Source organism: Colias philodice, chromosome 2 (genome assembly GCF_061535455.1).
Source record: "Colias philodice isolate Cphi_HAF_F1 chromosome 2, ilColPhil1 Martin Lab GWU primary, whole genome shotgun sequence".
NCBI classification, from domain to species: Eukaryota; Metazoa; Arthropoda; class Insecta; order Lepidoptera; family Pieridae; genus Colias; species Colias philodice.
The window spans coordinates 10,967,230-10,994,034 of record NC_143087.1 but is presented as its reverse complement, the minus strand read 5'-3'; the positions used below and the strand labels follow the sequence as shown (position 1 = coordinate 10,994,034).

Here is a 26,805-nt window from a genome sequence, read left to right as displayed (position 1 = left end):
TGTTATCTTCATAGGGTGGTAACCTGCTTAAAAACATCGATTAAAGTAAATTAATCGATACGGACTTGAAACATTTGTCAATCGAACTTGAAACACATGTCAATAATTTATTATGATTTTTATTCCCAAGTAATCTATGCATTCGATTCTAGATGTCAGATTTCGATTTTTAGGGTAACGTCTCTGGTATTTAAAAAGAAAAAAGGTTTATTGACACAAAATTGTAGCAACGTCAGTTCTTTAAATCAGAAATTGTTTATTATGTTTAGAATGGTTTATCAGTAAAATCAAATCCTAAAATTACTTGTATCGGTCATTATTATTATAAATATGTAATCGTAATTGAAAAAAGTTAAGCAAATGTGCAGTTCTAACAAAACGAAATATCATTTTATTCTATGTCGTCGTTACTAGGTTACGTTGTTGAATTTTGTTGAACTGTCAAATGTTGCCTATTAAAATGGCTCTACTATTATAGAGGAAAACATCGAGATGAAACGTGTCAGAATGTAAAATTTTGACGTCATGTGAATTGAAACACACCCACTTATGTTAATGACCTAGAGTTTTAGAATAATAATATTATGTACCTAATCATTTGGTCATTCAGTTTACTGGTTGTAAGACACTGCTTCCTTGTACATAATATTTAATAGAGTTGGTACTTCATGTACCTATAAACACTTTTTATGGTGATCTTTCTAATAGATTTTGGAAAGTTAGTAGGTTTTATACCTACCTAGTTAGTAGTTACGTTATAAGAAACTAGTGGTCCGCCCCGGCTTCACCCGTGGTACATATTTCGCAATAAAAGGTAGAAGGAGAACCATCAAATCAACACATTTTATCCTTGTTACCTCTGTAACCTACCACAATCGAGAGTTTCGTACAGAAAAATCAAAATAAAGCTACTCACGGAAAATTAGCTTGATAGTAATCACGTAGGTAACTACTTACAAAAATGGGCGAAGGATCCTGGACTATAAGCACAGACTATAAGTTTTGAAAATTTTTGTCCATACGGTTACCATAAAAGTGATAATTTAAGGATAAAATTTTATAAATAAAAATTTATTCGTAGTTAAGTATCGTTCGTATGGAAATGTAAAGATACCTATTATTGCAATAATTTATTTAACATTTAAAATCAAGCCCAGCCTTAGAGCCCAGCCCATGCAGCCCAGTATTATGATACATTTTATTTCGGTATCGTATCCTAGTTAGGTATTAATAGGAAAGAAATTGCTTATCAGAATTGTTTAACAAAATAAGTTTATCAGTCTTTTAAAAGTATGTACCTAGCTTTATAAAAACAAAAACTCCGTGGAAGAACCTGTCTTCCACAGATATCAAAGTATTTGTGGTTATCACTATTCACTGGTCTATGTAAAAAGGTTAAATACCCGATTACGTCATTTGTGTTCAATAACTATTACTAGTAAATCCATCGCTCTTGATGTTCTTTTATCATATCGAACAATTTTATCTCAACAATACCTACTTCAAATTATTAATTCATGCGGTTCTTTCCGGATATTTAAACTATAATTACTATGTTAGATCCATCAATTATAGTAGGTATCTATTTTTTTTTTTTTCAATCATTTATTCAAGGCTTTTGAACGAATGTTCATGGCAGCCCCATTGTAACAATCAACTTACAAACTAAACACAAATTACTAAACATAATATATATATCTAAATAACAATGAGAACGCCTAGGAGCCAGCGCTATACGTTGAAAGAAAATCTCCCACCATGCCATACACCAGCCCTGCCTCCTCCGAGCAAGGGTTGGATAACGAGCTACAAAAAATTCCCATATTGGCCCGCGAAGCATCTAGCTTTTGAAATATCTATTTATAGTTTAAAATATATCAGCATTTTTTTGCATTGTATTTTTGTATGTGTGTGTAAAGTAGGTACATATTATATTATCTGTAGTTCCATGTTAATCCTTAATGTAGCATTACGTAGAACGCATTTTTTTTGGACGCGCTCCAAATCAAACGAATTCATAGAATTTGTATCATAACAAGGGACCAAAATAGCGTTAAAGATGTCAAACAAATCGACGCACAAGATAAAATAGACACGCGTCACAATAGACTTCTTGTCTTATCTGTGTTTTACAAAATTCGTGTTTCCTTTTAAGGGCAGGCTTGAGAATGGCATGTTTGCTTCTATGAGTAACCGTGATAAGAGAGTGCTACTATGAAATAGCTTATTAACAGGATGTTGTGATAGTTGTATTTGCACTAACGATCACAACAATCTCTCTTGGCTTAGTTACTATGTAAACTTTTTGTTAAATTTCGGAAACAAAGCATTTTATGATAAATCACATGGTATTTTAAAAGTAAGACAAGTCTAAAATATTGAAATAAGACAATTTGTAAAAATCTGTTTTTAGTAGCTCCATGCAGACCAAATACCTTTGTTATTGATTCTATAAAAATACCTTTGTTCATCACACAATATTATGCCAATTCCTACTTTTATAAAAGTGCATTAAGGAAGGATCAATCAGTATTACATATATACTGAATGATCTCTACCTACTTATTGGCTTTTATTAATTACAGAACAAGCTAATAAAATTACAGCGACATGCGAAATAAATATCTAATTCAAAGTAATAGACCTCACTAAAGGTCACTTCACAATAAAACACAAAATCCCCTCAATAATTTCCACATAATCAACAAATTGATAACATGAGCTAATAAAACATTAACAATAATTATTTATAAATCACTATATTTTCCGCTTTATTGGATTCGTTTTCGGTTTCAGGCAATGCCTTGTTACTCGTACCTACATATTACTAGGTAATCAAATTTCCTTGTAAACTGAATTGGGACTTATCCCAAAAAATAAGGTATTTATACACATCCTACTCTAATAACGAACAAGTATAATTACTAAATGTGTTAACTATAGGGTTTGAATTGCCATCGGTCACGTGATGTCTTCATCCACTAAACTGTAATTGACCGTTGTTACCGTAACCGTTGACGAATGTGCACTTAGAGTGTACGTAATATTAAATATTTAGTGGATAGAGTGTAATGGCTGGGGTGTCCATACGATACGATTACTAACGAGGCTAGGAGTCAGTTTGGCTCTCTGATAAAACCACGGTCATCCTATTTAGCACTTTTTGACATATTTTGACGAAAAGGTAATAATGAAATTATAGTAGAGCCATTTTAATAGGCAACATTTAAGACAATAGAGATTTGTCCGAATCAAAATTTGCAATAGATTTTGCTACTTAATTAGGTACTAGGGAAAAATGATTTTATTGCTCTATATAGGCAGCTATAGCTTTAATAGTTATATGTCATAATAATATTATGAGCAGTTTTGTTTCTGTTACACAAAATCCGATACAATTGGTGCCTGCACTGCCTGCTTACAAATCCTATTGGCAAGAGAGTAAGTACCATAGTATAAATAGTAAGTATCTTAATTTCAATAGTACATGTTCAATACTTCAATTATTTTAAATATGGTTTATTTACCAATAGAAAAAATATTACCTATGTACTTTCTTATAAGGAAGGCAAATACATTTTACTATTTATTATTTGGTCATTCACTATAAATAATTGGAAGTGTTGTATGTATGTACCTAAAGAACGTCTAATATAATATTTTAGACTGAATGATTTTTGTTAAAACTATGTTTTAAAATAAAAACTTACAAAGTACATGTACAAGAAACATGCACATTTATTATATTTTATAATGTGTGAAAATTGTAGAGCAAACAGAAAACGAAAATCAATAATTTTTAACCAATTTTCCAACTTGAGAGTGTGGTATGCCAGCTTCCAGTTTTTAATCTGGTTGAATGTGTGACTGAATGAATAAGAAGAATGATAGTTATGTATTTTTAAATATTGAACTTATATTGAACTCAGTAGATTTTCAAATGTAGAGACTGAAGTAAATGTAAATTCAATTCTTTATTTTCATTGGTTTCAGGTAAAGATTTGGACTATGAAATAAAATATAAAACTTAAAATTCAAGCCACTGTATTTCTGCATTAAAATTTTCCTTATAAAGATAAATACCGGATGCTGAACGCTCATCTTAATACAAAACAGGGGAAGAACATTGCATCAATTTATCTGCTCAATACAAAAACAAAAGCTAATCTTCAAAGATTATTTACGACTTGGTGAAAAAAAACACAAACGTCTCAAACACAAAACTTGAAGTTGGGTTCATCAACCTCGCAGTCCACTGGTCATATCCACTTAACGCGAACACAAAACCACAAAACAATTTCTCCTGGAGAAATGACACTTTAAAAACCTAACTGTGTAATAACATGTTCAACGCATAACGAAGGTGAAGATTGACTCGATGACGTCATCCAGGTCTTTGCTGAAGGGCGATAGTTGGGGCTCATAGCTCGAAAGCCTCTTCTCCTTGCCATCGACCAATAGTTGACAGTTCGGCCCGACTATCGTCACGTTGTCTCCTGTTGAACGCCTCTGTATTGTTATCACACCACCGCTGCCCACCAAGTTAACGGTCCCATAGTTTTCTTTAATCTCCACTCTGCACTCATTACCAATAACTTCCACATCGCCTTGGTTACATTGTACGCGAATAATACAATTATTCCCGACCACTTTGAGGCGGGACACATTCGTCTCCATCGTCACTTTCTTCTTGTTACCGAGAACTGAATACTTCTTCATGGTTGCTTATTGCAAGTGTTGCCGATACAAGATTTGGCTATCGAATGATTTGAATATGGAACGCGCGTGGTATTTATGCCCGCGCTGGCGCAAGCCGTGCGATAAGGGAACTCCCTGGTATGTGTCATTCATTGACCGAATCTCGGAGCTAGAGCATCGTCAGCACGTGGAATCGATTACGCATAACGTAATATTAGCCTTGCAGAATATTTGTTTTGTCAATTATATTGGGTATACACTTTGCACCGTATTGAATTACGAAATTGTCGTATATTCAAATGAATTGTGACGTCACATATAATTATGTATTCGGGTTCAACAATCATAAAATCAATGTGACTTTGATGAATGGATATGTTTTATTGAGTTATTAAGATTATGTTTATCGAAGATACCGCACATTGATTTTAACTGTGCACCTTGAAGTATAATATCACATAATATCGAGTAGAGGTCGATATCAAATCGGGTCTTTGGCCTTTTGTATAGGTATAGAAACAGGTAGGTAGTAATTTAAATTAGTATATTTATAATAATAAATAAATAATGCTACGTCATTTGCTGTCGATTTTTTTATCGCGGGGCATCACCGTTGCTAACTTATAATGTCTAAAGATAAATTGGAATTTTTAATTAAAATATAATCAGCTGAAAAAATTCCAAATATATTTTAGTTAGTTCGTCCTAGTGTCTCAAGGTAACAAGTATGAGTTCAGCTTCCGTTTAGTAAGAAACTGTGAAACATCGAAAGATTAAAAAATGCCCAACCAATCATTAGATGCTATAAAGTTACAATCTGTGCTTAGGCACAATGGTATTGAAATTTACAATTCAGGTTGAAAATAGCCACGTAAGCTTACCGATTAAGTAACTTTTTTTTTTTTTTGGATAAAGTGCTTTTTTTTATTCAGGCCTTATTCCAATGGATTTTTTGCGTACAAAGACATAATCCCAGTGTATTCTAAAATCGAATGAAATAACAGGACTTAGATCATATTTTATAAAGCAAAGGTTATATGTAGGTATTTCAAAATAATTTCGACAGGAAAAACTCCAAAATGTTGATATCTCTACAGAATATTCATGTTTTTCATAAGAAATTAAAGAAAATGCGTTGAATGACTATTTAATTAATCTATCACTTCAATAAGGCGATATATTGATTTTTAAAGTCTGTCAATTGATTTTAATAGATAATTATTCTGTATTTAATCAAAATAATTGTGATGATATCTCCGAACTTTTTATTAGTGAAATAATTAGGTACTCCGTAAGTACTGTATAATAATAAAATAGCTATATCCTATAACTATCACATAATATGAAACAATACTCATACAATATTATACAATCCTGAGGTATTTATGACATCCAACTATAATATTACATAAACAGGATTTAATCTTACGACATTTTGTGAGATATTTTTCAAGGTCCTCTCAATAAAATGGGTAAACTTAAATAGCAACGTAATAAAAAGGTCACTGTTATACTAGAGATTACTAAGAGAAGTAACTGTTGTTTATATTGAATTATACAGTTATTTATTGCGTATAAATCTTAAACCCCGAAATCAAACCAATGCCTAATTACCAGTTTCAAAATCTATGATCTATGTCTTCTCTTCTTTTAAGTGGTAGGTACTAGGTAGGTACCAACTTTAGCACTGAAATGCCAAATCAGTAAGTCTACCCTAGGTTTTTACTCATACAAACCAACATAATATAAATAATATATCAAACGTATTATATTCATTCATAAATAAGGTACATCACTGTATGCAATTACCTACAATTGCCCATCTAGTACATCCGTTTTCCTTAATATATGACGAAGCTATTTTATTTCATACAAATCTAATCATAACATCTTTGACGTCACAAATGACAAGTAGGTAAGTAGGTACTTTCTTAGTACATAATTGTTATCAAAAATTTCGGATAATTTTGGTATTATGGCAGGTTATATCATTGCAAGTCATTCAATTCTGTGAATAACATCTGAATGAGCGCCAACATTTCATTTCTTTGAAGAAAGATGACTGAGATATTTTTATCACATTTTATTGTGAAAACTAGCTGTGCCCTGCGGTTTTACCAGCAGTGCTCCGCTCCTATTGGTCTTGGCGTGATGATATAATTGCCTGATATATTATATATATGCCTTCCTCGGTACATGTGCTATCTAACACAGAAATAATTTTTCAAATCGGACCAGTAGTACCTGAGATTAGCGCGTTCAAACAAACAAACAAATTCAATGACGTTGACGGATTCGATCTTCATAAAAATCGAATTTAATCTCAAAATTATAAAAAAAAACAAATAAACCATTTTCCTGTCGATTGCTATACGTTGAGTCACACACCTTACCAAATTGATGTAATCTCTACCCTGAGAAAGGGCATGACTCATGAATGCTCAGACGATAGCTCGATAGGCGGTAGGCCTCATTATACGCAAAGAACAAAAAACTGCAGACAGGCCGGTACCTGACCATAGAGTTAGATCGCAGATGCGACAAATTCTATGTTTTATTAACAGACAATTATAAAATAAAATAAGAAAGGAATTGAGACATCTATACATATTGTCTCGTTAAAAGATGTAGGCAGTTATTGATTGTATGTATTTCGAAATGAACGTAGACAGAGAATCTATTCATTTCTGTAGAGCAGAAATGAATAGATAGTAGATGTCAAAATAATTTCCATTTTCATTCGGAGACGATATTGGTGTTGCTATATTTTATTGTTACCATAGGAAATATCATTTCTATTGTGACCAGTGATTAAAATTGGCAAAATTGAACACATCCATCTATCCGTTTCATAACATACAAGCATGGTTCAATTCTTATCCTATATTATTTAAAAACAATCAAGATATTCACTACCTACAAGCAAGATAACAAAATCAAGCTAGGATTGACACAGATTATAATTCGGTTATCCAATTTATATTCTTATGTATTTTATAGATTGAATCCTACTAATAATATTATAAATGCGCGAAAGTTTGTGAGGATGTGTATGTGTGTTTGTTACTCTTTCACGCAAATACTACTGAACCGATTACAATGAAATTTAGCACACATATAGAGGGTAACTTGGATTAACACATATGATAGGTTTTATCCCGGAAATCCCACGGGAACGGGATCTACGCGGGATTTTCTTTGAAAACGCGGTCGAAGCCGCGGGCGGATAGCTAGAAATAATATAAAGAAAGCCTAACTAATCTTTGGCATCGCAAAATTGAATGCGTCGCGCGTCCAACGGTTAATAGAATAAGGTTGGTGACTCATGCGCCGGCGCATAGTTCTTATTATCAAATCGAAGAAATGTAAAAACACAAGGAAATCACGTTTACGAGGAATGTTTATTTTTGTTCCGTTGAATCGAGTTTCTACTGAAGCTACTTAGGCGATGATATACTTTTTCGTTGAATTTTTTCAGCTGTTACAAACGATACAACAGTCAACCAGTGGATTATTTATTAAAGAAAGTGATGACGCGGAAAATTACTGAAAATGCCCCGTATTTTATCTTACAGGAAAACTATTGAAGACGTAGAAATAAGATTGTTGTATTTTGTACTTAATGTAGGTAAAAAATTTTAGGTAGAAATTACACAGATATATCTGATCTCTATAATATTAATAATAATACTAGTAAGGCCGTTTGCCTTATAACATGCACTTAAAAGAACATTAATAAATCGTTTATGCGACTAAAATATATGGGTGTCCAATGTCAGTGTCTAAGGACTAGGTCAACTCTGTTGAATATATGAATAAATAGTATTTTCCTATGTTTAGTAATACAACCACGCAGTCAAAGAAAAACTCTACCAGGACAATATAAAGTAGAATGTTTGCGTATTATGTTCAAATTTTGTATGTTATTTTGTCAATTCAGTCCACGTACTAGGAAGTTGTTCCGCTGGATGTTTTGCATAAGAAGACATTACGGAGTAGAGTTATTTATTAGTGATTGAAATATTTTATTTATACAATTATTAACTATAGGAAGCGGGCCGACCTTCAACTGTCTCATCAATCATTATGACGATGTGGAACGCCATGCCATATTATCTAGGCATATCATTATATTATCTACACTAATACATCCAAACTAATATTATAAAGCTGATGAGTGTGTTTGTTTACTTGAACGCGCTAATCTCAGAAACAACGGGAACGATTTGAAAAATTCTTTAAATATTATCACATGATATTTCCAACGAAAGTAAATCTTAAAATAGACTATGTAATGAACACGTTACATAAATTTTGCGTTGAAATTAGTTCTGGAACATTTTTATTTTCTCCTTCAAACTTTCCAACTGCACTAAGTGAACGCGAACAGGCGCAATGACCCTAGTTTAAATATCAAAAATAAATGCAATCAACTATGGTGTAAAAACGTTAAGAACGAGCGAACATTTTGTTACAGTTTGAAACATTTGAAAAATATTCCAGACAAAATTCTTCAATACATAGCTTATCAACTTATCACTGACGAATAATTTTATGATATTTGTACTTTTCATAAATGGCAACTGAGTCATTGTTTATCGTTACGCATAGACGTTTATCATAATTCTTTCTTTAGCATAAATATGTATAACATTACTCAACAAGATAGTATTCAAAATACTGTAATAAATAAACTGGACAAAAGATTTGGTATCTTTTGTCCAGTTTATTTATTGCGACGAAAAATGTTATAGTATTTTGCACATTATTTCTATTTCAATAAAGTACAACCATTATTGCAAAGGCAAAATTGCTTTCTTCAAAATAAGTAATACAAATTTTTTTAAACAATATCAAATCTGAAATTTGGTAACTGATATGTAGTTACAATAAGAAGTCGGTTAAAATTACCTAAACATTTTGCGTACAAATATACAACATTTTAATTTAGCACCACTGTCCACCATACTCAGCATTTGTCCTATTCGTTTGGATTGCCTGGCAGAGATCGCTGTCAGTGATAAGGCCGCCCTCTGTACATTGTTAAATAAGTTATTATGTGTTTTAAATTGTCCTATAAGGTGTACAATAAAGAATTTTTCATTCATTCATTCAACATTTTGAATAACCACACAAGAATATCATAATGTTCTTCATTTAAATAAAAAAATTAAACGTAAAAGGTAAAAAAGTATTGAGTCTCAAATGGTAAAGCCATTTGACAGTTGGCTTTCTTTAAAACTAAATAGGTACCTAGTAAATATTATAACAAAAAAAAAAAAAAAACTACAAACATACTTGTACAAAAATTGTATATTTCACTAGACCGATATCTAAAGACTAGTTACTTACATGCTAAATACAGCCAAATATTATTTATTCACTTCACATTGAGGTAACTACATACTACATATGTTACTATATTTGCTAAAACCACTGTTATAAAAGTTATTAATTACAGATACATCTGTGAAAAATGAAAAAGAAAACATTTTTCTAGTTTGTATAGAAAGCTTTTAAATACATTAATTTTAATCATAGACAAAAACAAATTATTTTTTTATAAGAGTTACTATTTGAGAGTTATTATTGTATTGAAAAATAAAAACTGAGAAATATGTGATAATGTGTTAGGTACATCATTTATTAAAATTATTTACTGAAAATTATATGCTACACGAATCAATTAAAGCATAAATTAGCTACTTAAATAATTAATTATTGTATAAAAAAATCTCCTCTATACGTACAAAATGCATCTCATTCATGGCATGAACATAATTTCATTTTTATTACATTGTCAAAAAACCTTTAAAAATACACTATATGTATTTCAAATTTCAATAAATAATAGTTGTACAAAATCATTAGTTACGCATACAATACAAAAATAAAATTTAATAAACAAAAAATATATTTGTTTTTAAAAGCGGTAAAATATATTGAAGCATGTATTTACTTCATTAATATTGATTTTTTAACTAAATAACCTTCACTGAGTTTTCTTACTGAGCATTTTAGGATTTTTAGGCTTATCCTACAATAATTACAGAATAATTATTTTAAATTTGTTGTAAAACAATTACTTACTTACATTAAAATTAAATACAACCTGTTTTTTCCATATTCTTATTTACAATATCGATTTATGCCTTTGAGATTCAATTAAAATTACATGCAATGTTAGATTAGTTTAAAATTTGCCAAAATCTCACATTTTTTTATTAATTTTAAGTTAATTTTGGCATTTTATTTTTAATGCTGCGCATATATTTTTTTAAATCTAGTAATATGATGTCAATACAACTTTATTAAATTTAAAAATTACATCATTAATAAAAATAAATTAATAACGTACACAAAATAAAGATATCACAAAAGTGAATATTGTCTATGAATATATATCATTATTTAATCTAAAATCACTACTTTACCAGTATTAAAAATGAGTGAAAACTACATTATTACAATTGAACTAAGATCGCAAATCTAAAACAATACTTAATTTACTTGATTCAGTAATTTTAATCGTGAAAATAATGTATTCACTCGAATAGATTGTATGCACATTGAAGAGAACTTCAGAACAGAAGGGAAATTCTTTGAATATTTAGGAAATTTCCAAATATTGTTAAATGTTTTGCTAAAGTCAAAATGACGTATAATATTATCAGTTACAAATTGTGTAGGTAATACGTTAATTAATATGCTATCCGAACGAAATCGGCCTATAAATTAGTATAATCATCATCCCACAATCTAAACATTTTTATGGTACAATTTCCTAAGCGTCTATGGCACTTTACGTAAAATCGTTTTTTATTCATATCAGCCACTAACAGCCTCATTACAACAACTTATATAGACCTGGTTGAAGTCCAGACTATAAACTCATGGTTTAATTTTAGTACAGAGGTTTTAATTTGCCCTTATTCATCGTCCTTGTCTATGGTTTAACGCTAAAACATGTTTTGTATAACTTTTACTTAGAACATAGTTTTAATACGTTTTAGACCCGGTTTTTAAGTTTTTGTTTTGCAATAAGATGGTTAAAAACAATCTAGATCTCTCTTTCCCCCCCTCCCAAAGCTCTTTTCACTAGCTACAATAAAAACAGACGTGTGGCACTCGGGGACTGCCGCGGTAAAGCTATTGCATGCTATGCCTTCAAGCCACACCTCCGTGCCCGTCCCCGTGGGGAGCGTGAGGTTTTTTCGTTACGTAATTTCTCGATTTGGTCCCCGCGCTCAAGGCCCGCGATAGAAGCTGTGCAATAGCTTAAAATTAATCCAAATACGGCAACAAATAATCATCCACAATGCTCACATTCATGTGCCAATTGAAATGATTAACCCCGGGCACGGTGAGCACGTGCAGACGTCCGCTCGTGTCGAGCGCTCGAAGCCCAATGCGGTCTAACGTGTATATGTCCTGACCGCGCATCTCTATAACCGTTTCGTTTGCATTGTAGTACCCGAATTGGCTGGAATTATGAAAAAATTAAATTATACAGGTAAAGTTTATTTGTGGAAAGATCGAAATTGCTTTATAAATATGTTCATATTCACAGGTATTAATAAAAAAACTAAAGAACTGAACCGAAAAGAGGAAAGACAATAAACGGGAAATAAATAAAAAAATTAAATTATAATATTAATAATTTTTTCATACTCCAAATAATGTTCAATGTTGTGGTGAGATTGTCTTACAATCCTACTAATCTATACTAATATTATAAAGCTGAAGAGTTTGTTAATTTGAACGCGCTAATCCCAGGAACTACTGTTCCGATTTGAAAACTTCTTTCGGTGTTAGATAGCCTATTTATCGAGGAAGATTATAGGCTATAAATCATTACACTAAGACCAACAAGAGCGAAGCAATGCGGGTGAAACCGCGGGGCACAGCTAGTATTGTATAAATGCGAAAGTTTAGAATAATGTATAAATATTTGTTATTGATTCACGCCAAAACAGCTGATCAGATTTGTATAAAATTTGGTAAAGATAAGTACATATAAATAATAATCTGGATAAATACATAAACTACTTTTTATTTAGGTACAACGCGAGTGAAGCTTCGAAAGTGAAAGAAAATTGTCGGTACTTACCTACTCTGCCAAGGAGTGATCACTTGATCGTCGGGCCCTCCAATGAGAACAAGCCTCTTCAAGCGAAGTAAATTTGTTTTAAAATCGTTAGATTTTTCTGATCTGAAAAAATTTAATATTTCATTGTAAATATAATATAATATGGTGAAGGACAATAGAAAAAGAATATTGCGTTTATTACACTTTGATTAATGTGAGAATAAAAAAAATCAATTATAAAAATATAAGTACTATAAATATACCATATCCATAACTATAACATAAAAAATATGAACGAAAAACAAGTATAAAAATAAAAAATCAAAAGAACAGGTTCCACCGAGATTTGAACTCGGATCGCTGGATTCAGAGTCCAGAGTGCTAACCATTACACCATGGAACCGTTGAGAGGAGCTCCGAAATTTTACATTAGATGCTTATGGCACATAAACACCATCAAATAGTGAACAAATACACATTTTACAATCCAAACTAATATTATAAATGCGAAAGTAACTCTGTCTGTCTGTTACTCAATCACGCCTAAACTACTGAACCAATTTGCATGAAATTTGGTATGGAGATATTTTGATACACGAGAAAGGACATAGGCTACCTTTTATTGCGAAATATGTACCACGGGCGAAGCCGGGGCGGACCTCTAGTAGATATATAAAAATGAATGCCTATTTCTTTTTATTAAAAAAATATTATTTTTAATGTGAAAAAAAAAATTAAAAACCTTAAAAGTTATGACAAAAAGGTTAAAACTTACACAATATGATTATTAATATACGGTAGGTACACACTATATTTTTCATACAGGGGTTGATGATATGGATCCCTCCAGTAGTTACCTACAGACGTATGTTGCCCAACTCGAGAATAAAACAATTCATATGCCGATTCCTTCACTAATCCTGGAAAGACGACGTGTAAAAAGCCGGCTGAAAATAATAGAATATTTATATTAATAATGAATTCAGAATTAAATCGTACTTACTACATAATATGTATACAGATAATATTCTTTTCAATGTAAAAAAGGTTAATTAACTGTGGTAGGTAATTATACAGATTCAATTTTTTTTCTAAACCTCAAGTCAATGAAGCTCTTTATTTTATTAATCTATATTTAACAATATAAAGCTCTTTTTTTTTTTAGGACGTGCTAATCTCAGGAACTACTGGATCATTTTCAAAAATAATTTCACCTTTGCTTATTATGTACATAATGCCCAAGTGCAGCTGTAGGCTAAACAGATATGTGCAAAAATACTAAGTACTATAACCAAAATGGTAACAAAAGCCTTATATTTACCTCCGTATTGTCCGGCCTGCGGTGAACTTAAAGAAATAAAAGTATCAACAGACACATTAGGAAACGTCTGAACGATACCACGAGCTACCAAACCACCCTGGGAGTAACCTGCAATTGTAAAAATGTAATTATTTAACTTTTATTATGCTATAATACTAAAATGTAGTAAGTATGGACAAGATTTTATTTGAAGAATCTTGTTTTTTTTTATCACAACCTCTTATAAATGTTTTATTCTGTATTATAATTGGTACGAATATCAGCTTATAATGATAATTAATATCTTTAATGTATGTATAAAAATTCATAATTATACAATTAACACCAATAATTCATTATTACACTATTGAAATGGCTTTTTATTACACTTTATTGAAGAATTAGTATTATTACCTCTATCATAATAGTCGTAATAATACTTGGCCTAATTTAAATTTACAGTCAAGATAAACATTTTTTCTGTGACGTCAAGAGTTTAAAAAAAAGTTGTTAAATTATATAAGCCAAGGGCATGTTATCTTAATACATATTTTTATCTTAACATATTATTATATTTAACTGTTTATGAATACATGAGCTTGTTTATAATATAAAGTGTTGAATGAACAATAGGTTCATTGAATAACATTGCATAATGCATTTGCGTAGATGACTATTATTATAAACAAATATTTTATTTACATTAATAATATTTATCTCAAACAAAAGACGCTATCTTATCATGTTTTGTAAATTAAATTTCACTGAACATATACAATAATGCATATGATAAATATGGTTTAAATAGATAATAGAGTGGCAGAATTTATTTTTAAATTTTATATTTGGTTGTAAGATTATGTTTAGATTACATATTTGTTCCTTCCATGTTCTTATTTAATGTCAATATTCTGAAAAATTTTAAGCTCGATATAATAATATGTATTATATATAGCAGTGATTGTTTCGTATGTCAGTAACAGTGAGTGTAATAGCTGCTAAAGATATTGTAAATTAGAGTTAAGTAAAGTATTACAGACTAACCGGTTGGCTTAGATGGTAGCGACCCTGCCCTCGAAGCCAGAGGTTGTGGGTTCGATTCCCATCCAGAGCAGATATTTGTGTGATGAATATTGATGTTTGCTCTGTGTCTGGGTGTTAATTATCTATACACATAAGGATAATATGTATATTTAAAATTATAAAATATATGTATGTTTATCTGCCATTTGGTTTCCATAACACAAGCGAAAAGCTTAGGTCATGGGATCAGATTTTGCCATGTGTGAAAAATGTCTTGAAATATTTTATTTATTTATAAAAGTATTGATTAATCAGGTACTAAATGAGTGCTTTAGCAAGGGAGAAATGAAGATACTCTTAATCTATACTTATATTATAAAGCTGAAGTGTTTGTACGAATGCGCTAATCTCAGGAACAACTGGTCCGATTTGTAAAGTTCTTATGGTGTTAGATAGCCCATGTATCGAGAAACCCTATAGGCATATATCATCACGCTAAGACCAACAGGAGTGGAGCACTGCGGGTAAAACCGTGGAGCACAGCTAGACCTTAATACTTTTAATATCTTACCAATAAGATTAATCCCCTCAGGGTATTGACTAGATATGTTTGCTACATCTTTCCCTATTTCCAGGACTTGATGCCACATGGTTTCCAAACTCGACCAGCTCTCAAATCTATTCACATTGTATACTTTTGTTCCAGGATGTTTCTGAAATAATTTAATTTATTTTTTATGTAGTTAATTGTAACTTGTTTATTTATTTTAGGACTCAATCCTGAATACCCACTAATTGTTCAAATTTGTCGCATTTTGTGTTCAACGGTGTCTCTGCTAGGGAAATTATGAGAATAGGTATATATGTAGATCACCTGTTCAAATAATTTAATTTTTACTTTATAATATTATCATGAATTTTATAGAATATTTTAACCGCTAGTTTAATATAGAAAAATCAAGCTTAGCAACTTAATTAGAGTGTGCAAACATGCAAATAGATTTAAATTAAACAATTACCTCTTGTATCCTTCGCGAAATAATCTCCATGCTCCCGCTTCCCGTCATTATTCCATGAATTAAAACCACGGGTTTATAAGCAAAACATTGCACGAAACACAAAAGCAAGGTTATAGCTAACTTTAACGTCATCTTCGTAATATATTACGTAGCAGAACAAAGAAACTTTAAATTAATTCGTTTAGAACTTATTCTTCTAATATCAGGGCTTAATAAAAAAAGATTATCATAAGATCAAACGATAGGATACTGTTAACTCAGCGTATTCATATCAATTTTAAATATACTTTATGATATTATATCGCGTTAAAAATGGAATAAGAAAATAAACAATAGTAAGACGCGCAGCCTCCTCACAATAACAATACGCGAATGAAAATTTGAAGTTTTGACAGTTGACTTAGTGTTACCAACTCTCAAAAATATTTATCCCTAAAGTTTGTGTCAAAAACCCCTAAAAACGCCTAAATTATTCAGTTGTCCCCCTAAAAAAATATCTTAATATATATAAATCTCGTGTCACAATGTTTGTCCTCAATGGACTCCTAAACCACTTAACCGATTATAATAAAATTCGCACACCATGTGCAGTTCGGACCGCTAGTAAAAATATAAATTCATAATGATTTAGAAATAATATGCTGTAATATGTATCAAAAGTCTTTTTATTACAAGCTATTTAATACATAAAATATTTCGTCTCCATCTGAAGATGATTCGACATCACTAGATGTCACTATGAGTCGCTAGGTCAAGAAATAAATATTAAAACTAGTTAGGTAATTATCAATTTTAAAATATTAAAGAGTCAAAAAAAATCCCTAAAAATACCCCTAAAAATATCCCTAAAAATTTCAGACCCCTAAAAAAATCCTATCTCACTTATTTACCCCCTAAATCTGGGGGGAAAACCCCTAAGTTGGGAACCGAATTTGACTTTTGAAATTGAATTTGACTGTAATTGAGTGTTGAGGTGTTGACACTTTTTAGCAAACGTCAGAATAAAATGATGTTTGAGTTCAAAAACATTTAAGATTTAGGGATAAGAAATTATAGAAATAAGAAAAATGGTACATGAAAGCTGTACTTTTGAAAAGTTTACTAAAAATAAATAATTAAGCTAACCTTTTTCTACCTTGATCACCTTAATGCGACGGGTATATAATAGGCATGACGACAGTATCCATAAATGATCGTATTAGTGTTTTTAATGGAAAATGTATAATAAATAAATTAAATATAGTGACTTAGAAATCTTAAAAACATTAAGATTAATGAGATTATCAATAAAATAAAACATTGAAATTCTGCAGTTGGCCATTTTGACTAAAACACGCGTGACGTCACGCATACGTAAACAACTCACGTCAGATGTGTTTTGTTGTTATGAATATGTTGAGAATACGCATTTTTATTTATTTTCTATTGTTTCACGTATGCTGTATCGACTCAGAACAGAAATATAATTGCGAATTCACGAATACATGGTTCGGGGTTCTCCGCGCCAACTTTATACAATCATTTCTTATTATTTTCTCGCTTGAAATAATTACTAACACATTTTTGAGCATTATTTTTATGTGGATTCACACTGCAATACTGCACACCACTTATAAACTTTGAAATTCGTTTCTATAACACATATTAAATAAATATTTTTTTAATTTTCTTCGCAATGCGTACAAATAATTACGTATTTACGAAAGAGTGACGTCACGCCTACGCCATGACACCTGCGAGCTGTTTTGGCACAGTTAATAAATATTTTTTGAAAAATGGCTATTATCTTCGTTAAATTTAAGTATATTACCGAAATATAGGGTTTTTCTTGTATAGTAAACGTATACACACATTATGGAAGAGGATTTCAAAATCGTTCGTCATGCCTATTATTTAAAATCTCGCGAATATCAAAAAGCTAACTGAGCTAACTGATTTAAATTTCTATGAAATAAAAATTACTTAGGACTATATTAATATAATATGTACATTTGATTTTTAAGGAATTTAAACCCATTTTAGATAGGTCGAAGAAGTTCAAGTTTTCGATCATAAAGGTAAATGTTATTGTCAAATGTCAATGCCATGCGTTTGACTTTGGCGTTCCTTCCTAGTCGGCAGTCGGCACTCGGCTGTCTTGCGGCTGTCACTTCCATGTGTTAAGTTTGTGATATCGTGATTATTTATAAAATATTAAAAATTTATTACAAATAAACATTATAATACGTTAATAAGTACCGGTTATAAGTTATTTCGAATGTTTAATTAATATTTAACGTAATTTAAATACAAGTGCAAAGCTGTGTATAACCTAAAAAGTCTTAACAAATAGATAGCTCTGCTTTCCGAGCAGTAAATAGACCATGGCTGCTACTTCCCTGAGTGAACAGTTGCAGAAATTAGCTGCACCGCAAACTTCAATCTACAAAGATAATAAGAAGCGAGTATCACTTCTATTCGATCCAAAAGAAGCGGCACTTAAGGATCGCGATACTTTCTATGAAATCGGTATCAGTGGTCTTAAAGAATTAATAGCTCTATACGAAGGATTCTGTGTATATGAAGACTCATTATTCAGCCTCTCATCGAAGGATTTTGAAAGAGCGGTACAAACAAAAGAAGTAAATAGAAATTTAGACCAGACAATAGAGAAATTTCTTCTTCAACTATCGCCGTATTTCCTCCTCCAATCATCGCACAAAGCGTTGGAATGGCTTGTTAATAGATACTACATCCATGAATACAACCAGGATGCAATAATGGCTTTAATTCTTCCATACCATGATACAAAGATCTTTGTGCGGTTTGTACAAATACTCCACATTAAGTCGACTCAATGGAAGTGGTTGGAGCCAGTACAAACACATGGCATTGCATTATCCAAGCTTACTCTATATCAGCAGTGTGTTTCAAACACTTCAACATTGCAATTTATAGCCAAGACCACAGTTAAATATGTGACACAGTTTGGTGATAGAGCGACACACCTGAATACAGTTTTTGCGTTTTTCTGCTCATCTACAATTGGCACGATGAATAATGTTCACAATGTTTCTGAAGCTATTGTTAGTGCCTTGCTACCGACTTTGATGGAGGCGTTAGAATCACAAGTCGCAGATTTCAGATCATGTGCATACGTCATATTCGGCTTCCTTATGACCAAAGGAAAGTTAAAAAATAAAACGATAAATGAAATTATTGATAAACTGTTAGCGTCGGAATTTGAAATTAACCCTGATGTTGTGCTACTGATAAATTTAATTTACGCAAATCAGAAGCATATGCATAAAATATCCGAATTTGTTTTGAACAATATCTCTTCAGACACTATGCAGATTATTTGTAAATATTTGAAGGTATTTAGTGCGAAGAAAATTAATTGTCAGCCTTTTATACTTGCTTTCATGTCTGGTGTTTTACCTCTTTTAAAAGATGGTACAGAAGGGTTTATGAAGTTTACACCTTTACTGAATATTTTGATGGATGAAGTAGACTTAAAAGATATGGGGCCTGAAAAGGCTATTGAGTAAGTTATTTTTCTTATACTACTAGCTTTCCGCCCGCGGCTTCGTCAGTGTTTTCAAAGAAAAACCCGCATAGTTCCCCTTCTTGTGGGATTTCCTGGATAAAACCTAGCCTATGTGTTAATCCAAGTTACTCTCTATATGTGCGCTATTAATTGCAATATTAATTTCATTGTAATCGGTTCAGTAGTATTTGCATGAAAGAGTAACAAACATACACATACATCCATCCTCACAAACTTCCACACTTATAATAGTAGTATTTATAATATTAGTAAGATAAGATTATCATAACCTTGATGCTGTTACTCTTACTCTGTATTCTATTTGGTTTTATGTGCATATAATAGAGGTGCTTTAGCAATATAAGGTGTCGCCACTGTAAAACAAAGGTTGGGTGTTTCAAATCTGGCCTTGTGATAGAACTTTTGTCTGTTTTGAAATATTAATGAATTTATTTAAGTTTTTTTCATTTTTAATATCCATAAATATAATAAATTACTTGATAAAATAACATATTGATTTAGGATAAAATAATACTTTACATTACTTAGGATTCAAATTATGTGCTTTTTTAATATCCATAAACATGGTAAATTACATGATTTAATAACAGAGTTTTAGGACCTTACCTTACTTAGGATTCAATAAAATATATTTTTAATAATAACATGCTTGTTTCATACCAGTTTTAACAATTAATTTTGTCTTGTTGCAGGTGTGTTCTGAATGCAGCTTGCTCATTGCGAAAACCTGAAAAACCATCAGCTGATGATGGAAGTGACATTGAAATAATTGAAGACGACAATGATGTATCTCAAAAACTTATTAATTGGTACTCAAATTTCCTCAAACAATTTGAAACTAAATATCCAAATGCTTTTGACACAGTTGTGAAAAAGGAGATGAGGTCGGATAATGAAATCTCTGCAGAGCGGAAAGCAAGCCTTGCCAAAGTATTGGGTTTTAATCCAGCACTTGCTCATCAGTTTGGAGGAGTGTATCTATTTGAAAATCTTAATCACGTTAACCCAGAAATTCGTATAGAAGCAGTCAATTATATCACAAAAGAATTATATTTGCTTAAAATAAAAAACAAGGATTTCGTTAAAGATTCCATTATAAACCGGCTAAATGATGACGATCCCAATGTAGTGATGGCGGTTTTATCAATAGAGAATAAACATTTGAATGAGATTCTCAGTGACACAGATATAACTGACGCATTTTGTAATATTGTGTCGAAAACTTCTAAAAAATGGAAGCCTGTTATTAAGGCGGCGATTATGAAATTCTGTGTACTAGATAACCTACCAGTGAACCATGATACTGTAATGGCAATGATTCCACACCTCTTCCCATACAGTCCAGAAAGTAGTTTAAACACTTGGGAAATATTAACTTCTTCATGGGGCAAAAAGTTCGGCTTGAAGGAGAAAATTTCATGCAAAGAATCATTTTCTGACAATTCTCAAGTTCTTAGGCAGATTATTTTCAAAGCCCTATTTGTAGACAATGTAATTAATTTTGATGATATAATTGACATAACTCGGCTTAAAAAAGATAACACACTAGAGTTATGTTTTTATTTGCTTTTGAAGACATGTTCCATAGAAACGGCGAAAGCAGAAGATATTTTAGATATCCTTGACTTGCTTCTGGATTCTGTTCAAACGCGCACAATTATTTCAAGTGAAATAGGGACTACATTCACTAATGAAACAACTTTGGAATTTATTAAATGTGCAAAGCATGATAAGATATTGTTTGAGGTATTGGCATACATTTTCGTTAGAATTACTGACACATTAGATGTAAGCGACATTTCCAAGCCGTGGTGCAATGTTTGCGAAAATCCTAAAAATATCTTAACAAGAAGGTTATTTGAACTTTATATTACTGGTTGCGGAATACCTGGATATAGTGAAGAGTACACAAAATTGCTCCAAAAACTATTTCAACAGTTATTCAAGAGCCCCAAAGAAAAATTCGAATACATTGCTAATATTGCATTTGGCCATATTCTGTATGCAGCTGACGCTAAAGACTTAATAAGTCCAGCTCTTCAACTAAGGTGTCTGAAGCTTCTCAATAATTTTATAACTGTTCAGAAAAATGAAACTTGGCTGTATGACTCTGATGTTCTTATATTAGTTATTATTTTTGGGCTGAATCATCCTATTTCTTACATACGGGAAGCTATTTTTCAATTAATTGATCTGGTAATAGGAAAAACTAAAGGCAATTTTGTATATGTGGAATTAATTAAAGAATTAGCAAACCACAAAGAGCAGATGTTATTAGATCATGAACAAATATCCCAAGTGTTAAGGAAAATTCTAACTCAACAATCCATTGGAAGTAAAACATTCAAAAAGAATTGCTTGTTAAAATTAACAGGAATCTTAATAAATGACACACCAGCATATGTGAAATCAGCATTGGTAAAATTGTTTTCTGATATCAATGCCAACATTTATTCTCACATTGTGCCTTGCCTAAAAAGTTTGATAGCAACTCTAAAGAAAAATAAATCAAATGAGAAGTTCTCATTCAATATTTATGAGTCCAATTTATTTAACAATGTCACCAGTCAATTGAATGAACAAACCGTGTCGGCAATTTCTAAAGATGAAGTATGGCAGGTCATTGAAGAATGTTTAAAGGAGTATAAAGAATGTATATTGGAAGAATCTATGACTTTTACGAGTCCATGTGTACTCGTGTTTAAACAATTAAATGAAGATGTATTTGCTAAAGTCCCTGAAAATAGATGTTCTGATTTAATTAATCTAATAACTCTAGCTGGCGCGATTAGTAACAACCCCACGATTGCAAGTACAGCATCAAAAACTATAAAGAAAATGCAAATTAAACTTGCTGATTTCAAACCGATTCTTGACAAAATGCTTAATGTTACTGATCCTGCTGACAAATCAAATAAGAAAAAGAAGTCAACTGTATCTATGCTATCACATCATATAGTAGAAACTGAAGAGTGGCGTCTAGGTGTCACTCTACTTGAATATGTTCAAAACAAAAAGAAGATGAGTTTGGACAATAACTTTGTCTTCATACTTTTCCAGTTGCTTAAAAAATGTTTAAGATTTGAAGAACAGTCATATGTAGAATACACCAAGCAATTAATTCTGTCATCTATTTGGTACTATTTAAAGAAGTATGTTATCAATGAAGATGAGGACCAGCTCAAAGCTGTTAAGTCAATGTTTGATGTAGAATTAGTCGTCCAATGCATTCGTGGAACCCAAAATCCACAAACTCATCATCATGCGCTAATTGTACTATCTCATGCAGCTTATATATTACCAGAACAAGTACTTCATCATACTATGGAGATATTTACTTTCATTGGATCCTCAGTTTTACGTCACGATGACGCGTACAGCTTCCAAATTATAACAAAGATTATTGAGACTTTAGTACCCATTCTTGTTAAGATGGATAAAAGTATTGAAGATTATGGTGATGACGAACTGCGTCAGTTACAGAAACGAGTTGTCCCTGTTCTTCGAATCTTTGCAGATGTGGTGTTGCATGTTCCTGAACATAGAAGGTTACCTCTTTATAAGAAGTTGATCGAAACATTAGGGAAAGACCACTTTTTATGGGTTTTCATTGCTATCCTGTTCGAAACACACATCAGTCATTTCAACGATGAGAAGAAGAAAGATAAACAGCCCGCTCGAACACTGGCCGATAAAGAATCTCCTATTAACAGAATTGATTTCGCACAGAGTATTTTAATGGAATTCACTCCAGAAACTGCTTTGGATAACTTCATAAAAATGATTAAATATCTGAAATCATTGCCAGAGCAAAAGGATGAAGAGGCAATGGACACATATATTGATCCTTCCGCTATATTCAGTATAAAATGTCATTCGGCGATTCAATTGAGGCATTTCAAATACGTCATTGTTACTTTCCTTAATACTTGCTTAGCTTCCCCAGTTTTTGTGGAAAGATGTCATCAAATCAATGATTCAACTATGGAGAATCACTATAAAGAACTGATTATAAATGTACTTACTTTCATTCAAAGTATAACGAAGATTAAAGATGAGAAGACAGCAAAATATTGGCGTGTGATGTTACACCATAGTTACGATTTATTAGATCATGCCAATAATTTACTATCGGCACCAATGTTCCTATCAGTAATAAGAGGATTGCTCAAACACACTCTTCAAACTGTACAGAGAAAGGCAATGGAACTTCTGAACACCAAAATTCAATGTAGCCCGGAAATGTTTGATAATGTAGATAAAGAACTGCTATTCTCATTACTTCCGACCTTACTGAGTATTGTCCAAACTATTGAGAATACATCTAACAATACAAATGAAAACGAAAACCAAGATTTGGAACTGAATCAGCAAACAGCATTATTGTCTTTGAAACTGCTCACTCGGTTGCTGGCTACTCAAAATCCTGAACCATTTAAAGCAGTTTTGGAAGTGGTTACAGATTATACTTGCAACACAAGCATATCTCCAAATGTAATGGCTTCTGTTGTTCTTTGCTTAGCAGAGTTATGTGGCAATCTAAAAGTTCACGCTCTAAGCTCACTCCGAAGATTCATGCCAGCTTTAATCAAAGTCCTAAAACGGCAGAGAGAAGCTGAAACACCAGAGTTGGTACTTTTAAGTACAGTAACTGCCATATCTAAAATCGTTGAAAGTTTGCCTCTGTTCTTAAGTCCATATCTCCAAAAAGTCATTTACGAATATGCTATTTTGTGTGCCAAGTGGCAGAGTCAAGATCAAGAGTCTAATAAAGTATCGGCGATTGTTTCAAAGCTGGTAACTATTAAGAAAAAGTTGGCTAATTCGATTCCTCCCAGAGTTTTAATACCAGTAGCTAGCGAGACGTATCAACTGATATTGAGCAAGCAGAAATATGATGTTGTTGGACCAGTTATGTCAGTTTTAGCTGATAGCTTTACGAATATAACCACTGCAGACTTCACAACTTTACAACAGGATTTGACCTCATTTTTCATAAGTGCGCTGCAGTTGAGATGTGATGCAGGTGAACAAAATGTGGATGCTAATACAATTGACAAGGCAGAAGATGAAGTTGTTAATGCCCTGGTTTCTCTAGTACTTAAACTATCGGAGACCAGCTTCAGACCATTCTATTTCAAAATATATGACTGGGCCATTCGGACTAATATTGAGGGACATAAGGATCGAGCAATTACTTTCTATAGGTTTGTATATTTTATTAAGATTTTTTATTTTCAAGTTTTTACTTCGTAAGGAACGTCAGTCTTAAAGAATTTTGTCAACTTCTTAATTGTTGTTTTAATATTACTAATCGAAAATAACTTTAAAGGTTAAATATTTCACATCGTAAATTGTATAAGGATTATATTTTATGCTCTATGTTAATTAACAAATAATATTGTTTTTCAGGGTGAGCAGTGCTATAGCAGATAAACTTAAGGGACTATTCGTTCTATTCGCGGGACATTTTATAAAGAACGCCGCAGATTTACTAGACGCGTGTAATAATAGTAAATCCGAACAATTATACTTCGATTCAGAGGAAAAATGCATTACACTAATCAAGTATATAATAAAAACACTGCATATAGTGTTCTTGTATGACAGTCAAAACTTCCTAGATAAGAATAGATTCGAAACACTGATGCAGCCAATAGTCGATCAATTGGAGAATACTTTGGGTGGAATTTCAAGCCTTAAAGAGAGAGCCACAGAGGTGATAATCCCATGTGTATCGCAGTTCGCAGTCGCTACAGGAGATGATTCGTTGTGGAAGCTGCTCAATTATCAGGTGTTATTGAAGACTAGGCATAATGATGCGGAGTTGAGGTAAATATCGCTATTTACAATATTTTAATATTTTATTTTATAACAATACGAATATGAAATTATATAATTGTTACCTAATTAAATATGATAATAATCTACGAGAGTAAGTGTTTTGACTTTTGTGATCTTATAATGTGTGTGTGATATTAATTAATTGCGATATTACTTAGTATTTTACCAACTTTCCTATAAATATGAATTATGAAAATTATGTTTGACTGGTACTTTAGAAGCTATATTTATAAGTAGTTCAATTACTATATCTGGTAATAGCTAACATATAAAAGATTCGGCAGTAGCATAAGCTTGAAAAGTAGACTCCCTAATATGTACTATAATATATTTTTAAACAAAAACAAACTACATACATTCTTATAACATTTTCAATCTTATATCCTAACCCTTAAATCTTAAGATAAATCTAAATTAGATTTTTTAAATCCTCGATTTAAAATGTTTTAACGTTATATTTATATTGCAGATTAACAGCATTAGATTGTTTTGTTGCCATGGCGTCACAGCTTGGTAGCAACTGGCTCCCTCTATTGGCGGAGAGCGTTCCGTTCCTCGCAGAACTGTTGGAAGATGGTGATCAAAGGATAGAAACGGCCACTAAAAATGCTATACGTACTCTGGAACAGATTTTGGGAGAACCGCTGGAGAAATACTTTTAAATTGTTGGAATAAAAAATGTATGAATAAATCAGTGTTGTTTTTATTTAAAAGCTCTATTTTTATATGACACTACAATACAATAATGCGTAGTTGCGGTACCTAAATATCGTATTATGATATGCTTATGTTAACATTTTGGTATAGGTACAGATGTAAACAGCAAATTGTAGTTTTCTGTAGCTACATATTTTATAATTATGTCAAAACTATTAACTAAGTACTTATGCATAAAATCATATAGAAATAACACGTTAATGTTTGCGTTTTCTTCTGATGGTATTTTATAGAAAATATTTGGTTAAAACTGCATAAATATCCAGAATACAAGATGAACGTAAAATATTCCATGTAAAAAGTTAAAAGTACACCCAGGAAATAAATTTTAAAGTAACTTTATCGTCATTAAAAATACAGCGCGAAATATAACCTAAGGTAACGGCACCAGTCGTGGACAAGCATCCAGTAATGGACAAAATAAATATTAAATTTAAATATTAAGACCAAAATTAACGTTATATAATTTGGCAATACTTAAAATAAAAGTTTGGTTCATAAGTTATCAAAATACGACATTTCATCTTATTCGGCCAAAATGTTAGAAGATGGCAGAACGTTATGT

General features: G+C 31.6%; 3 protein-coding genes, 1 long non-coding RNA gene and 1 other non-coding gene across 5 annotated transcripts in view; 2 read left to right on the top strand and 3 right to left on the bottom strand.

Annotated features, from left to right (window-relative positions):
- The window catches only part of LOC149490773 (uncharacterized), an 819,148-nt gene that overhangs the window by 756,121 nt on the left and 36,222 nt on the right, over positions 1–26,805 (top strand). The window lies entirely within an intron of this gene.
- LOC149490778 (uncharacterized) lies at positions 4,028–4,750 on the bottom strand. Its single transcript, XM_089711233.1, has one exon. The coding sequence runs from the start codon at positions 4,717–4,719 to the stop codon at positions 4,348–4,350; it is 372 nt and encodes a 123-aa protein (XP_089567359.1). The 5' UTR covers positions 4,720–4,750; the 3' UTR covers positions 4,028–4,347.
- On the bottom strand, positions 10,198–16,508 carry Ppt2 (palmitoyl-protein thioesterase 2). Its single transcript, XM_089709133.1, has 6 exons — positions 16,130–16,508; positions 15,682–15,823; positions 14,109–14,216; positions 13,563–13,734; positions 12,809–12,910; positions 10,198–12,181 (listed from the first exon to the last, which is right to left on the bottom strand). Exons 1-6 carry the CDS (start codon positions 16,259–16,261, stop codon positions 11,983–11,985), a joined length of 855 nt encoding a protein of 284 aa, XP_089565259.1. The 5' UTR covers positions 16,262–16,508; the 3' UTR covers positions 10,198–11,982.
- TRNAQ-CUG (transfer RNA glutamine (anticodon CUG)) lies at positions 13,119–13,190 on the bottom strand. Its single transcript has one exon. It is a non-coding gene; the product is annotated as a tRNA-Gln (tRNA).
- On the top strand, positions 18,269–26,209 carry l(2)k09022 (HEAT repeat containing 1 homolog l(2)k09022). Its single transcript, XM_089708443.1, has 4 exons — positions 18,269–19,655; positions 20,372–24,886; positions 25,092–25,511; positions 25,993–26,209. Exons 1-4 carry the CDS (start codon positions 18,493–18,495, stop codon positions 26,183–26,185), a joined length of 6,291 nt encoding a protein of 2,096 aa, XP_089564569.1. The 5' UTR covers positions 18,269–18,492; the 3' UTR covers positions 26,186–26,209.

Excerpts from the sequence above, each read along its gene's own strand:
- LOC149490778 (XM_089711233.1), bottom strand. The coding sequence starts at position 4,719 with ATGAAGAAGTATTCAGTTCTCGGTAACAAGAAGAAAGTGACGATGGAG.
- Ppt2 (XM_089709133.1), bottom strand. The coding sequence starts at position 16,261 with ATGACGTTAAAGTTAGCTATAACCTTGCTTTTGTGTTTCGTGCAATGT. Across the intron at positions 15,824-16,129 it reads TTTCGCGAAGGATACAAGAG|AAACATCCTGGAACAAAAGT; the intron begins GTAATTGTTTAA and ends AAATTATTTCAG. Across the intron at positions 12,182-12,808 it reads ATCACTCCTTGGCAGAGTAG|CCAATTCGGGTACTACAATG; the intron begins GTAAGTACCGAC and ends TCATAATTCCAG.